Genomic DNA, 16,503 nt, shown 5'->3' with positions numbered 1-16,503 from the left:
ATCATCAGTTGTTTACCATGAAACACGGTTTCGGGTATTTAAAAGCAATATTAAGTGAAATTATTGATTTATTTACATTTTTTTTTGACACTGATATCCGAAAATATTCAGTTCTTTTTATGGCAGATTATTGTTTTGACAATTTTTTTTTTTACTAAACAATTAAAAACAAAAAAAGAAAAGGAAGAAAAACTACGATATTTTGAAATATGTTTAAATAATTTTTTAAATTATATTTTCACTACATTTGTTTATTTATAATTATAGCATTTAAAGGGATATTTTTTTTTTACTTTTGACCAAAATTCTTGATAATTCTGTTTGATATGTGAAGATTTTTAAAATGAAGTTTTTGTTTTTATTTATTTATTTTTTAATTTGTAGATATAGTCTATGATGAATTTATTTTGGTAGCTGACCAACGTCTGCGTCGTATCTATCAGGTGGATCTTTGGAAAGTAGAAATTAATGCCCTTCCAATATTTCCTGTAACTCAACCAATTGATGTGGCCTTTGATTATACAGAAATGATGGTTCGTATAATTATTGTATTATTAGAATTCAAAAACAGGTAAATTTTTAGTTTACCGACCCCTCAGCATAAACCTTTAATTTGTCGACTTCAAACGGTTTTCGGGTACGCTAAGGACGAATATCGCATTTATTTCTTGAACAAACACGCAGTTATCCGTATTTGAAGACATTCAGTATCTAACGTAATCACTATCATTTTTAATGGTGGCCATTTTGTTTTTCAATAACGAAAAAACGCCAAAAAAAGGCTAATTATGCCACATGTAACTGGAATCCCCCCTCCCTACCACCGGCGTTGACATACACAAAAAAAGTAAGGTTTATCGAAGGGGGAAGGGGTAAATTCCAAAAAAATCTTGAGCGAAAGAAAAGAACGTAAAGACAAGACCACAAATTAAAAACAGTATTTAGAGTAATATTTATTAAAATAGATTAAAAGGTAAATATTACCTTTTGGTACAACAGAACACCGACCACTAATTTGTTTTTTTAGGGATATTCGATGTTGCTGGCCACAAATATGTCGCAAATTTACAGTTTGCATGGTATTAACCCCTTAAAATTGATCTAAAAAAATTAAGTTTTCACGAGCGGTTTACAAAAGCATATTTTATGCTTTTCATTCGTTTTTTTTTGAGGAGGAGGGTCTTCAATTATAGAACTTGTGTAGCAAAACTTACTGACAGCAATATTTTTACTATTAAATAAGGTGAAATTTTTCATGAAAAATATTTCTTGTCATTTATAATGTCCCCCATGTATTCATGCACCTTGTGAAACGTCAAGTGACTACATGACCTTGAAGCCGAAAAATGTTTTGGGGGCCATATCTAAAATAAACACGGCTATGCCAGGGAAATCACTATACGTAAACAAGGGTATTAGTATATGTAAAGATAAACAATGACATCAGTATATGTAAAATAGGAGGCTTTATTTTTTGAACAATCCTCATGATCCCTTCAAAATAACTCAAAATATAGCAATTAAAAGCTAAATCCACGGCAACAAAAGTGAGTACACCCCTTATGAAAAGTTGTCAATGTTAACATACAACATGTCAATATTTTGTGTGGCCACCATCATTATCCCAAACTGCCTTTACTCTCCTGGTACTTTTTTGCAGGTCAGAGTGCCCCTGCTCAGGGACGTTAACTTCTCACTCCCACTTTCTGACCTTGGTTTCATAGTTCTTATGCTTATAAACAAAATAGATCTCTTATGTAACGGCTACAATAAATATTCCCTGTCCAAATCTAATACTTTGCTTGGTTTCAGGTCTATTGGACTGATGCCCAGGAGGCCTCTGTTAACAGAGCAAAACTTAATGGCCATTCACAGGAAGTTTTACTGCAGGATTTTTCTATGAGTAAGTTTTTTCTGGTTTGGTTATTTATTTGCTTGAACTTTTGTTAAAACTAAGTCAAAGCCAAATATGAATTGTCAATAAGAAATATTTAAAAATATATATTTTATAAGATTATTTTGTTTGTTTTCGTGAACTTTCCTTGGAACTATTGTTCTGTAAATGCCAATAGTTCCAACAGTTTATATTGTTGCATGAAACAAACGATTTGGTTGATAATGATAATATATATATTTAGTTTCTTGAGTGGAGAGCCATTCTTGTAATAGAAAAATGGTCCAAAAAAGGGGTGGCGAAAGAAATAACTATCATAGAGAGAAGAAAATTATCCGATTGCAAATATTAAATGTAGTTGACGTTTCTGAATTTTTGAGATGAGGATTGGTTATTCGTATCATTTGGATTCATTTGACTGCTGTTCTCATTTTGAGTGTGATTTTCACAACGTTTCGGTCGATGTAACTTCCAACCTTCTTCAGGTGTATCTTGTTGAACTCAGGAATGTTTCTATTTAATTAAGGAATTTGGACGGAATTTCGAACAGAACCCTTTATTTATTACACGTGAGTAGCATGCTCTTGTTCTGTCAGCCATGACTGGATAGAGGTTCTAAGTAATTCGCAATTGCAAATTAAATACCATTGCGAATTACTTAGAATTTCTATCCAGTCATGGCTGACGGAACAAGAGCATGCTACCCCTGTAAAGTAAATAAAGGGTTCTGTTTGAAATTCTGTCCAAATTCCCGAATTTGACAGAAACATTCCCGAGTCTGACAAGATACACCCGAAGAAGGTCGGAGGTTACATCGACCAAAACGTTGTGAAAATCACATTTAAAATGAGAACAGTAGTGTGATGAATCTAAATAATACGATTAAATGTAGTTTTCCCAAGCAAAAGTTGGCAGAATCAATCCAGTTGGAGAAAGTTTTAATTGTAAAGAATGTCAAGTAAAAAATGGTAAGATTAATCCAGTTAGGATCAGCAGAGCGGAGTTTCTTTCTTATGTCAAAACGACAAGCTATGACTGAAAATTTCAAAGAGATTTGGTATATTTTATACAGCGATTCTGGTATCTGATTGGTTCGTTATTATGATCCCTGGCTATAAATATAATTATCTAAATCGTTGTGATTATACCCCAAAATATTGCAAGATAGTTTCAGCCTTGAGAAGCATATATACATATTAATCTCTGCTATAGTTAATATATAAAGAAAAGTCGGTCAGATTCTCAAACATAAAGATATATAGCATTGCATGTATAAAATGCATATTTGATTCTACCTGGCCATTTATTTACAGAAATTTATACATGGACTCCCCTTTTTCATCATCAAACATGAACGGATTCCTACTGATAGAAAAATTTTTTATCATTTTTTAGAAGGGCAAAGGTAATGCTCTGGATGTTGTAAATACATTTTCTGAAGCTCTTTGATCATTTAATAAAGGTCGTTAAACGGATAGCAGAAAATAATAATTAAGAGAATTTTATTAATGATGGGCAGTATAGATTTATGCTTAGGTGTCGCACAATAAATGGTATTATCATTTTTTTGCCAGTTCCAGGAAAAATATATCAGTAAAGCCGAGGACATTTTTTTGTCTCTGAGGGCACATATTTTGTGATCACATTAACCGGTCACTTTTAAAAATAAATAAGGGTATCTCTATATGTAAAGATAAACAAGGATATATTTAGTATATGTAAAAATAAACAAGAACATTAATATATGTAAAAGTAAACAATAATACGTTCGGTATATGTAAAAATAAACAAAGATATTAGTATAGTATATGTATGGATAAATAAGTATATCAACCTATGTAAATATAAACAATGATATATGGTATATTTAAATATACCAAAGGATACTTCAGTACATGTAAAAATAAACAAGAATATCAGTGTATGTAAAGAAATTCAAGAATATCAGCATATCTAAAATAAACAAGGGCATTTGTATATGTAAATATAAGCAAGGATCTCAATATATGCAAAGATAAACAAGAATATCAATATATGTAAATATAATCAGGGAAATCACTATATGTAAACAAGGATATTAGTATATGTAAGGATAAGCAAGGATATCAGTATATGTAAAAATAAACAAGGATATCAGTATATCTAAAAATAAACAAGGATATCAGTATATCTAAAAATAATTACGGATATCAGTATATGTAAAAAATAAATAAGGATATCAGTATATCTAAAAATAAACAAGGATATCAATATATCTAAAAATAATTAAGGATATCAGTATATGTAAAAATAAACAAGGACATCAGTATATCTAAAAATAATTAAGGATATCAGTGTATATAAAAATATCAAGGATATGATCAATATATGCAAAGATAAACAACTAAGAGTGTGGTCTTATGTCTTTTTCCATCATATCAGACCAAGAAGACGAGTTTTAGTGCCTATATCTTCTTAATACTTAGCTCATTTGTTTTGTGACTTGTAATGAATGCCAATAAATGGATATAATTACAACTTTATCTAGACTTAATATAAACTGCTATTAGATAAAGAACTTCCCACTTGTGAAACACATTACCATAAGACTACTTGCCTACAGATTACAACATGGTCGTATTCAAATCCTATCTCAGCAAATAATGTCGTCATGCACTTTACCCATAAGTAATCCAACTTTTTTTCTGAATTTTTAAGATGAGGATTGATAATTTGGATTATTTCGATTATTTGAACCACTATTCTTATCTTGAGTGTTTTTCAGCTGATGTAACCTCCGACTTCCTTTAAGTGTATCTTGTCAAACTCAGAAATGTTTCAGTTTAACTCTGAGATCTGTATGAAATTTTTAGCAGAACCCTTTTATTTAATCCACAAGGGTAGCATGCTTTCATTCCATCAGTCACGACCGGATAGAAGTCTTAAGTAATTCACTTATATTCTTAGTGTTGTCTGCATTAAGGATTGAACCTTCAATCTTTTTTTTTTTTTTTTTTTTACCCCAAACAAGGCACATTACCACTTTGGTGTAGGGGGCTACTATCAGGGGCAGCAACTACTGGGGCACTATATTGGGATTTGGGCAGCAAGATGTCGGTTCACGTTATACTTGAACATCTGCATGTCAGTACAGTTAGGGAAGCAGGGACCTGGAATGGAATTCCAGAGTCTATCGGTTCTGGGGAAGAAACTACTGGAGTAGAAAGATCTTTTACATCCAGGGATCTCTACTGTGTGGAGGTGGGATTTAGCTACCTGTTGGGTTTGTCGAGGGTATCTACGTCGTGGGGGCACAAGTGTCTGAAGTTCGTCAGAGCATTCACCATTAAAATACTTGTAGAACAGGCAGAGGGATGCAACGTTTCGTCGATGGGACAGAGGCTGAAGCTTACATGACAGTTCAGGGCCTATCAGATTGGCGACTCTCTTTTGAACCTTGTCTAGGAGTGAGAGACTAGTGGCAGATGTATCAGTTCAAATATGACAACAATACTCCATACATGAGCGAATGGTGGCCTTATAGAGGTATAGGATACTTTTGGGCATTAGTAGCTTTCTAGCACGGTAGAGAGAACCCACTTTCTTCGCAGCAGTCCTGGCAATACTCTCAATGTAATTGTTTCCTGTGAACGTTAGGATGTACTTTCAGATAAAGAGTCATTGGCCATTGCTATTGATGGGAGGGAAGGTTTCTTGTAGTTATTGAAGGAAACAAGTTTAGTCTTGGCAGCATTGAATGTGACCATCCATTTTTGTCCTCATTCCACTACGGATCGGAGGTCATGCTCTAGTGTTTCTGCCATTTCTTTAGATATGTGTTCATTTGTTTTCCTGTCATGTCTGTTATAGAGCGTCGTGTCATCAGCATAGGTACCCATCTCACAGACAATTTTGTCAGGGAGGTCATTTATGAATATTAGGAATAACAGAAGTCCAAGGATAGACCCCTGAGGTACTCCCGCATTTATATCATATTGTTTAGATGTATGACCGTCAAAGACAACCTGGATTTTTCTCTTATCTAAGAAGGATTTAATTATGTTATGTATTCTTCCAGTGATACTGTATGATCTGATTTTCTTGAGAAGACCTTCATGCCATACCCTGTCAAAAGCCTTAGATATATCTAGAGCTACTGCTCTACCCTCCCCTGCTTTGTCAAGTGAATGGTATATATGCTCAGAGATTACAGTTAGGATGTCTGCTGTGGAATGGACTTGCCTAAATCTATATTGATTGTCAGTCAGAAGTTTAGCATCTGTAAAGTGATGGACTAGAGCTTGGTTAATTATGGACTCAAATATTTTGGCGATAAGTGAGAGGAGGATAATGAGGCTATAATTTACTGGGTCAGTTCTTTCACCAGAATTCTTGAAAACTGGTACCACAGACGCAGTTTTCCAGCAGGCAGGAAAACAAGATTCATTAAGACATTTGTTGTAAAGTTTGGAGAGAACTGGAGCTACTTCAGCAGAGCACATTTTTAATAGCACAGCTGGGATGAGATCAGGTCCACATGCTTTTGAAGTGTCAAAATTTTTTATGATAGCATGCACCTGAGAAGGGTTAATTTTCAGATCATCTAGTGTGGCATCTGTCCGCAAAGTCAGGGAGGGGGTGGTTAGCAGGGTCCAGTGTGGAGTTGGAGGCAAACCGACTGGCAAGCATATTAGCCTTCTCGGTTGCTGAGCAAACAACATCATGATTGTTGGATAGTGGGGGGAATTGTTGATTGCCCATTATTTACTACACTGTTGTAGATTTTCCAGAAGTCACGAGTTCCTAATTTCTGTGCTTTGATGCGTTTTTTGGTGGTTTCAGTAAATTCTCTCTTAGCTGTCACTATTTTTTCTTACACTTACTTCTGGCTTCTATATACTTCTGCCTGTTTGAACTGGACTTATGTCGGTTAAATTTGCGGTACGCATGCTGCCTTTGTGCTATGGCAGCTGCACAAGTTGAAGTAAACCATTGTGGAGAGTGGGGCTTGCTATAAAATTTCCGCCTGGGAACATGTGCTTCAATTGCCATTTTGAACCATTCAGTGGTTTCATTTGCGCAATGTTCAGCAGGAAGTGAAAATATATTTTGCCATGGGGCGTCCCTGATGAGATCCCTGATGGTTTCCCAGTCAGCCTTTTTATAATATATCGTTGTTTTGAGCAGTGGCTCTTCAGTTTTGGCTCTAGAGTTTAGGGCGATTTCAACCATTACCACCACATGATCGGTGTTCCCAAGAGGGCTGTGGGCATTCGTTACACAGTCATCGGGAACTGTGGTCAGAAACAGATCTAGAAGTGATGCATGTTGTTCTTGCTGGTCTGGGAAACGGGTTGGAAACATAACCATCTGTACTAGGGAATATATATATATATATATATATATATATATATATTTGTAGTCATCGGCATACAGTCCTGTTTCGTTGTATCACAACTCATCAGTGCCGCTAGACTAGCATCTCTTCCAAGCCAAGGATTGAACCTAAAACCGTCGTGCTGACAGTCGGCAGTTCTCCCACTCGACCATGGAATTGACGCCCGTAAATAACTTGTCGGAATGTCTATTCATATATATATATATATATGTACACACACACAGTTTATCACAAAAGGGAATACACTCCTTACGAAAAGTTGTCAATATTAACATGCATGTCAACTCTCAATATTTTGTGTGGCCACCATCATTATCCAAAACTGCCTTTACTTTCCTAGACATGGAGTTTACCAGAGTTTCACATATAGCCACTGGAATGCTTTTCCACTCTTCAATTATGACGTTACAGAGCTGGCGGATATTTGACTTTGCGCACATCCACCTTCTGCTTGAGGATGCCCTAAAGATGTTCTATTTGGTTCAAGTCTGGAGACATGCTTGGCCCTTCCACCACCTTTACCCTCAACCTCTTCAGTAAAGCAGTGGTTGTCTTGAATGTGTGTTTTGAGTCATTGTCATGCTGGAACACTGCTCTGCGACCCAGTTTCTCGAGGGAGGGGATCATACTCTGCTGCAGTATTTGACAGTACATGTTGGAGTTCATGTTTCCCTCAGTGAAATGTAACTTTCCAATACCTGCAGCACTCATGCAGCTCTAGACCATGACATTCCTACGACCATGTTCCTGTAGGCATGACATGTATGTTAATATTGACAACTTTTCGTAAGGGGTGTACTCACTTTTGTTGCCGTGGATTTAGCTTTTAATGGGTATATTTTGAGTTATTTTGAGGAGAAAATAGATTAACAATAGATTGCAACCTCTACCTCACAGAATAGATGTTGCGAGTTTGTCTCTGATGTATCGTTATTTTCATGGAAAGTGTTCGACTGAGCTTCAATCTATGGTCCCCCCTCGCAAAACTTTCACAAGAAACACTCGTCTAGCTGTAAACACTATCAATAATTCCCCCCACTCTTTATCTGTGCCTAAACCTAAACGTAGATTCCATGAACAAAGCTTCTTTCTTAGAACTGCACGCCTGTGGAATTGTCTTCCGTTTTCCTGCTTTCCGGCTGACTACAATATGGTTGTCTTCAAGTCTAACGTAAATAAGTTCTTGATGAGCCGTTCCATATAAGTTATCAAATTTACCAAATTTTCATTACTAATGATTACTATATTGTCCAATTTCTACTGTACACTCTTTAACCCTTATCCTTGAGTGGCCTCTTGGCCTTGATAATGTGGTGACGACTATGTAAAAAAAAAAAAAAAAATGTAAAAAAATCATATTTTTAGTGTTGAAGAGATATGCTTAAATATTTGAAGAAATGTGAGGGGTTTACTCACTTTTGTGATGCACTGTATATATATGTGTGTGTGTGTGTGTGTGTGTGTGTGTGTGTGTATGTGTGTGTGTGTGTGTGTGTGTGTGCGCACAAGTTTACAAAATGTCATGAAAACATTAATTCTTCAACTGTTTGTTTGGATGTCTGTGTAAAAAAATCATTTGTATATGGATGCAAGAAAATAGCTGCGGTGCACAAACCAGTATGTGTGCATATGTAAAGTTCATTTTATTGAAAATACTGTTGGTTTGAGACAGTGTGTGTGTGCGTGTGTGTGTGTGTGTGTGTGTGTGTGTGTGTGTGTGCGTGCGTGTGCGCGCGTGTGCATATGTGTGCGTGTGTGATTATCATCATTGTTTGATCTGGTTTGTTATGATGCTAGTGGTATTTTCATTGGCCAAAGCTAGGAGGCAAGTGATGAGTGGCTGTCAAAGTGTCTCTTTGTCTGTCTGTCTGTCTGTCTATTCAAGTTCTTTGCTCTGTTTATATTAAATTTTTGGTGTAGTGCCTTATTTGTTTCTGTCTCTCCTAGTGGTTTTAAAACGTATGATTTAAATTTTATAATATGTATTGTCCATCATGATACAGTGTTTTTAAAGTAAAAGTAAATTTGCATGTGTTGTATTGTCAACTGCAAAACGATACACAAATATTAAATACACAATCGAGTTATTCTCTAAGGTACAATAATAGAATTCAGTGTTAGATAGCAACAACTGTCTCTGCTTTATCGCTATTTTCATGGCAAGTGCTCGTCTGAGCTCCAATCTATGCCCCCACCCCGGCCTGACTTTCACGAAAAACATTCGTCTAGCTGAAACCACTATAAATAATTTTTCCACTCTTTATCTGTGCCTAAACCTAAACTGCACACTGTGAAACTCTGTTCTGTTTTCCTGCTTTCCAACTGACTACAATATGGTCGTCTTCAAGTCCAACGAAAACAAATTCTAGATGAGCAATCATCCTCTCAAGAAATCCAATTTACCAAATTTCCACTACTAACGATTACTACATTTTCCCATTTACTAATCTACACTTGTTAACCCTTATCCTCGAGTGGAATCCGGGACTTGATAAGTGGTGACTCCTTTGTAAAAAAACAACAAAAAAATCACTTGTCCAGCTAAAATCACTATCAATAAATTCCTCCACTCTCTATTGGTGCCTAAACCTAAATGTGGATTCCATGAACAAAGCTTCTTTCCTAGAACTGCCCGTGTGTGGAACTGCTCCACTGGTCTGCTTTCCAGCTTATTACAATATTGTCATCTTCAAGTTCAACATAAACAAATTCTTATTGACCCCTTCATCATAAATAATCTAATCGTACCAAATTTCCACCACAAATGATTACTATGTTACTGTCCCAATACCTACTATACACACATTAATCCTTATCCTTGAATAACTTCCAGGCCTCGATATGTGGTAACAACTGATTCCAATCAATTTCACTCTGCTTAAATATATGTGACCTGTAGTTAAGTGTTTGAGCCATGTTACAACACTAAGAATCAGCATTGTACAACTTATTTAACCAGCTTGATTTTGTTGTTGGAATTTAGAAAGAATCAAGTGCTTACAGGAGAGATCATGTGAAGGTTGTGCACATCCATAAATAAAAGTGGTGCTTTAAGTTCTTTGTTTGATGAGCATCATTCATGATGATGGTTTTTGTTGGTATTTGTTTCCCTAATATCTTCCTATTAAGAATTCTTTCTAGAAGGATATTGGGTACTTACGAGAGGAACTACATGAAGGTTGCCAACATCTCTAACTGAAAATGTTTTTGTGGAACAAACAGGATTCGAACTTGACACACCCAGATTTCCAGTTCACATCATTATCCACTTTACCACCTCCACCTCCCGGATTTGTGTTAAGTGAGTGTGAATCTGTTAGAAATTTCGTTGCTTACATTTTTGTTGCTTATGAAATCTTTTGATTCTCTTTTTTTTCTGTGGCATGGTTCCTGCCTTTGGTAGAAGCCATTTTTGATGACGATAGCGGCTTTGAGTATGGCCAAGAATCACATCAACATTTAAGAAGAATCGGGTATAAATGTTATTATTTTAGTGAAGGAAGAAAATGAAGGATATACACAGACGTGCGTGCATAAAACAATGAAAATAAATAAAACGTAAAGAACTGAAGGGTCACCAGGTGGCAAGTGCTACCTAAGATATAAAGAGTTTTATAAATGCAAAAATTGAGAAAAATGAAATTTCATAACAAAACATTTTTATACAAAAGATAAGAATACAATACGAGAATGTATTTGGTAAAAAACGTTGAGTTAGTAATCACAAGGATTAGAAATGTGTCCATCAATATGTTCACAGTATGAATATGCGTGTATATAAGCAATATACGTATGAGAGTGGCATTGTACATGTGTGTGTATAGGTGTACCTTAATACCGTGCGTATTGCTGTAAAGTAGCAATTTGTTTCTGTTTGCCTTACTTTTTTTTTTTTTTTTTTTTTTTTTTATTACATTTTCACCCCAAACAAGGCAAAATGCCACTTTGGTGTAGGGGGCTACTATCAGGGGAAACAACTACTGGGGTACTATGTAGGGATTTGGGCAGCAAGGTCGGTTCACGTTACACTTGAACTTCTGCACGTCAGTACTGTTGGGGAAGCAGGGACCTGGAATGGAATTCCAGAGTCTTGCGGTTCTGGGGAAGAAACTATTGGAGTAAAAAGATCTTTTACATCTAGGGATCTCTACAGTGTGGGGGTGGGATCTAGTAGCCTGTCGGGTTTGTCGAGGGTGCTCGCGTCGTGGGGGCACAAGTGATTGCAGTTCGTCAGAGCATTCACCACTAAAATACTTGTAGAAAAGGCAGAGGGATGCAACATTTCGTCGATGGGACAGAGGCTGAAGCTTAGATGCCAGTTCAGGGCCTATCAGGTTTGCGACTCTCTTTTGAACCTTGTCAAGGAGCGAGAGACTAGTAGCAGATGCACCAGCCCAGATGTGGCAGCAATACTCCATACATGGGCGAATGGTGGCCTTATAGAGGTACAGGATACTTTCGGGTGTTAGTAGTTTTCTAGCACGGTAGAGAGAGCCTACCTTTCTTGCAGCGGCCCTGGCAATGCCTTCAATGTAATTGTTCCAACTCATGTTTCCTATGAACGTTAGGCCAAGGAGTTTGAAAGATGGACTCTCAGATAAAGAGTCGTTGGCCATTGCTATGGGTGGTAGAGAAGGTTTCTTGTAATTATTGAATGAAACTAGTTTAGTCTTGGCAGCATGGAACGCGACCAACCACTTTTGTCCCCATTCCACTACAGATTGGAGGTCTTCCTCTAGTGTTTCTGCCATTTCTTTAGAAATGTGTTCATTCGTCTTCCTGTCGTGTCTGCCATAGAGTGTAGTGTCATCAGCATATATACCCATCTCAGAGGCAATGTTGTCGGGGAGGTCATTTATGAATATCAGGAACAATAGAGGTCCAAGGATAGAACCCTGGGGCACTCCCGCATTTATATCATATTGTTTAGATGTGCGACCGTCGAGGACTACCTGGATTTTTCTCTTATCTAAGAAGGATTTAATTATGTTAAGTATTCTACCAGTGATACCGTATGATCTGATTTTACTGAGGAAACCCTCATGCCATACCCTGTCAAAAGCCTTAGATATATCTAGAGCTACCGCTCTGCCTTCCCCCGCTTTGTCCAGTGAATGGTATATACGTTCAGAGATCACAGTGAGGATGTCTGCTGTGGAACGGGCTTGTCTAAATCCATATTGTTTGTCAGTCAGTAGTTTAGCATCTGTAAGATGATGGACTAGAGCATGGTTAATTATGGTCTCAAATATTTTGGCAAAAAGTGGGAGGAGGCTAATGGGGCGATAATTTGATGGGTCCGTCCTTTCGCCAGAATTCTTGAATACTGGTACAACAGAAGCAGTTTTCCAACAGCCCGGAAAGCAAGCTTCATTAAGACATTTGTTGTAGAGTTTGGAGAGAACTGGAGCTACTTCGGCTGAGCACTTTTTTAATAGCACAGCTGGGATAAGATCGGGTCCACATGCTTTTGAGGTGTCAAGGTTTTTTATGATAGCATGCACCTGAGCAGGGGTGGTTTTCAGATCGTCTAGTGTGGCGTCTGTCCGCATAGGAAAGTCAGGTAGGGGGTGGTTGGAAGGGTCCAGTGTGGAGTTTGAGGCAAACCTTGTTAGTGTGTAAAATATGTGTATGGGATAAAGGAGGCTTGCATGTGAGTCATTGAGTTTTTTCTTTTATAATTTACCCCCCCTCCCCGGCCCAAAGGCACGAGGGTGAGGGTGGAATGAACGATGTTCTTGGGTTCTGTGCAGATGCGGTTGGTAAAGTCTGATGAAAACTGATTTTGTTGATTAGGTCTCATAGGAATTTCTAAGCCACATTGGCATACTACTTTCTCATAGACGTTTTATTTTTTGAGGTTTGGAATGATTCCTATTGTTTTGTAAATATTTGTAGTTCACACGTTCCGGTGAAACTTACTTGCTTTAGGAAGACAATTCCAAACGAATCCAAACAACGCAGAGAAAGAAAGGGGTAAGCAATTAGAACCATTTGCTTTTTACAGGGTTGGAGGAATCACTTTACGATTCAGTGGCCACATTTTTCTTTCTTTACTTGTGTCCATTTGTTTTTAATTAAACTTGATCTTCTAACGATCTTATTTTTTTTTCCATTAAAATTATGGATAGTGATGCTATGCTGACAGTAAAATTTACGACCCAAAGAACACAAATAAAAACAATGAAATGCTTCAGTATAGATATCTCATGATTTTGTCAATACTCATAAAAATAAAAATAAAAAATGTTGCATTTTGTTTTTAATTTCCTTAAAGGATTTGGTGAAATCGTCGTCGACATAATTTCACGACTTTTGTATTTTATTGACAAGTCTGGCAATATTGGTGCATTATCGTTGAAGACGAAACGATACTCAATGCTCATCTATACAGGGTTGAAGCACACATTCGGACTCACTATGGATCCAGTGTCAGGGTAGGTTGTCTTGCTCTACAATGTCTTTTTCTTTTTTTATACCAATAACTCACAACTTACCAAAGCCACAAGCCACTCGAGGATAAGAGTTAATAATTAATAATTGCCAGTTGAATGATGAACAATACTATAAGTGGATTTAAATGATAAATGGGATGGACAAAATTTGATTAGTTAAAAGGACAGCTTGACAATTATTTGTTGATATTTGACTTGAAAATGACTATATTGCAGTCTACAGGGAAACAGTTTTTTGGCAATGTGTTCCACAGATGAGAAACTTTTTTTCTCTTCTCTGTAACCTCTTTCCTACAGGAGAGACATTGTGAGCCTGTCTCTATTCTAGTGTTATTTTCATGGCAAGCGTCTGTTTGAGCTTCACTCTATGGTCCTCCTTGCCAAACTTTCACAAAAAAAACCCCAATCATCTAGCTATAGCGACTAATGACACTTTCCCCCACTCTCTGTTCGTGCCTAAATCTAAATACAAATTACATGAACAGTGCTTCTTTTATAGAACTGCCCATCTGTAGAATTCTGTTCCACTGACCTACTTTCCAGCTGACTACAATATGGTCCACTTTAAGACAAATATAAACAAGTTCTTGTTGAGTTGTCCCCCTAAATAATCCATTTCCTCTTTTTTATTTTTAACGATCACTACGCTGTTGTCCCGGTAACCAATGTACACTCATTAACCTTGAGTAGCCTTCAGGCCTTGATAAGTGGTGATTCCTTTGTAAAAAAAAAAACAAAAAAAAATACAAGTGATTTTCACTGGTTGCAGTGTAGAAATAAGTGAATACCTTTTTGTCTACAAAGTCCACAAAAAATGTTTAAAACCTGCAAAAAAAAAAAAAAAAGTTTTATGCAAGGTTTTGAAACAGTGTCAAAGAAAAGGGGGGGGGGATAATTGCAATTAGTTAAGCTACGATCATCTACATGTCCAGTGTGATTTTGTTCATTAAAAGTGATGATTGAATCAGGCAAAATCATATATTTTGGATTCAGTTGATTATAATAAACATATTATAATATTATAATATTATAATATACATATTATAATATTATAATATACATATTATAATATTATAATAAACATATTATAATATTATAATATACATATTATTTTTTAAATGTATACAGAATTTAAAATAAACATTTTAAAAATCATATTTTTAAATTAAAGCATTAATACTGTTGTAAGATGTGGAATGAATGTATAATAACATCTTCCGCACAAGAAATATTCAATTAATGATTATAAGGCAAAATTATGAAAAACAATTGCATATTAATGGTCGCATTCTTACTGGCGTTCCATTTTTGTCTGTAATATGACTAAAAACACGAATGACAGAAACACGTGAAACGTTATTGCAACATTAATCATTTCACAAGTCAAAAGAGTGAGAACCGTGCTGTGTGTCGTCCATTAAGGGTAGAAGTTAAAACGTCCTGCTTACAAGACATACTCTTTTTCTTTTTTTTTTTTTTTTTTTTTTTTTTTTTTTTGTCAGATAACGAGAGTTCACTTATGAAAATGAGTATTCTTTTGCATGGGTGAATTTTTGTTAAGGTGAAAACAGTAAGAAATTTCTTTCCAGGCAGAATGAAAAGTTGATGCGACGAGTTTAGACCACGTTGGATATCCGTTTTCTCAACGTGGTGTTGTGAAAAGCAGAGAGAGAGAGAGAGAGAGAGAGAGAGAGAGAGAGAGAGAGAGAGAGAGAGAGAGAGAGAGAGAGAAAGCTGTGATCCAAATTGTTTTTGACTGAGACAAAAAGTTGATTATTTTCATTTAATTCAGTGCAGTTTATCTTTAACAGAACTATTGAAGTAAGAGTTTCAAATCTCTTTTAAGTGTGCATAAGAAGCACATTCATAAAAGCGACTGGCATATTTAAAATTTACTTTTACAAAATGATTATATTCAACTTTCATTTTAATCGATAAAGAAATTAAATTTTTTATTTTCAATAATTTTTTATTAATGAAATAAAACTATTTAGATTTCAATTTTCCAGACAAAAATAATAAAAGATGTATAGGGGGGGGGGAGGCGGGCAATAACCGATTCATAAAAATTGTAAACATTGAACAGAACTTGATCTTCCACGACTGAACAAATATTGTTTTGAGTTAAATTCAAAAATGGTTTTCCATATGTAAATATTTCTTCAATATAAACAATAATAAAATTCGTCTATAACTAGACAAAATTGTAGTAGTTGCATGACAGATCTATTTTGTTTCTATGTATGTACAATATCTTGTATTACATTGAGTTGTGGTTCGGCTTTGCTCGCGCATGATGATAACTAAACTTGTATAACTGCATAAGCATTAGAACACAATTGCACAGTCGCAACAGATCAACTAGTGCTACCAGATCAGGCTGTCTTAAGATATTGACTTTCTGACTCAAATGCACCATACACTAAAACCCTTGTTTTTATCTTTTAACTCTTTGCAAAACTCAATCATGTTCTGCAAAACCAAAAACAAAAAACAACAGTGCCCTCTAATCCCCCTTTTTTTCTTCCTTGTTCATTTACCTACTGGCTTCCTGGCTTAAAACGCACCAAACGTTAATATTATAACCTTTTCCCTCGCCAAAGTTCAATCATGCTCTGCAGCGCCAGGAATGAAAACAAAAGAATTCACTAAAAAAATAACCAAATCAAACACTATGAATTGTTGGTGGCAGATATGAAGGACCTTTTTTTTTTGTACACAGGAATCACCACTTATCAAGGCCTAGAGCCACTTAAGGATAAGGGTTAATGGGTATA

At 35.9% G+C, this 16,503-nt stretch overlaps 1 protein-coding gene across 4 annotated transcripts in view; it reads left to right on the top strand.

Moving 5' to 3' along the window:
- LOC145277627 (uncharacterized) overlaps window positions 1-16,503 on the top strand; it is a 171,076-nt gene that overhangs the window by 120,772 nt on the left and 33,801 nt on the right. For all 4 annotated transcript variants that reach the window (XM_080129183.1, XM_080129182.1, XM_080129185.1 and 1 more), the window contains 3 exons: window positions 385-533; window positions 1,813-1,903; window positions 13,549-13,708. In XM_080129183.1, the coding sequence (XP_079985309.1) occupies window positions 385-533; window positions 1,813-1,903; window positions 13,549-13,708 (400 nt within the window). The remainder of the gene's footprint in view (window positions 1-384; window positions 534-1,812; window positions 1,904-13,548; window positions 13,709-16,503) is intronic.

Source organism: Euprymna scolopes, chromosome 6, assembly GCF_053919585.1.
Source record: "Euprymna scolopes isolate OS-2025 chromosome 6, ASM5391958v1, whole genome shotgun sequence".
Classification (NCBI taxonomy): domain Eukaryota; kingdom Metazoa; phylum Mollusca; class Cephalopoda; order Sepiida; family Sepiolidae; genus Euprymna; species Euprymna scolopes.
The sequence above is the reverse complement of the archived record's forward strand: the minus strand, read 5'-3'. Positions and strand labels throughout refer to the sequence as shown.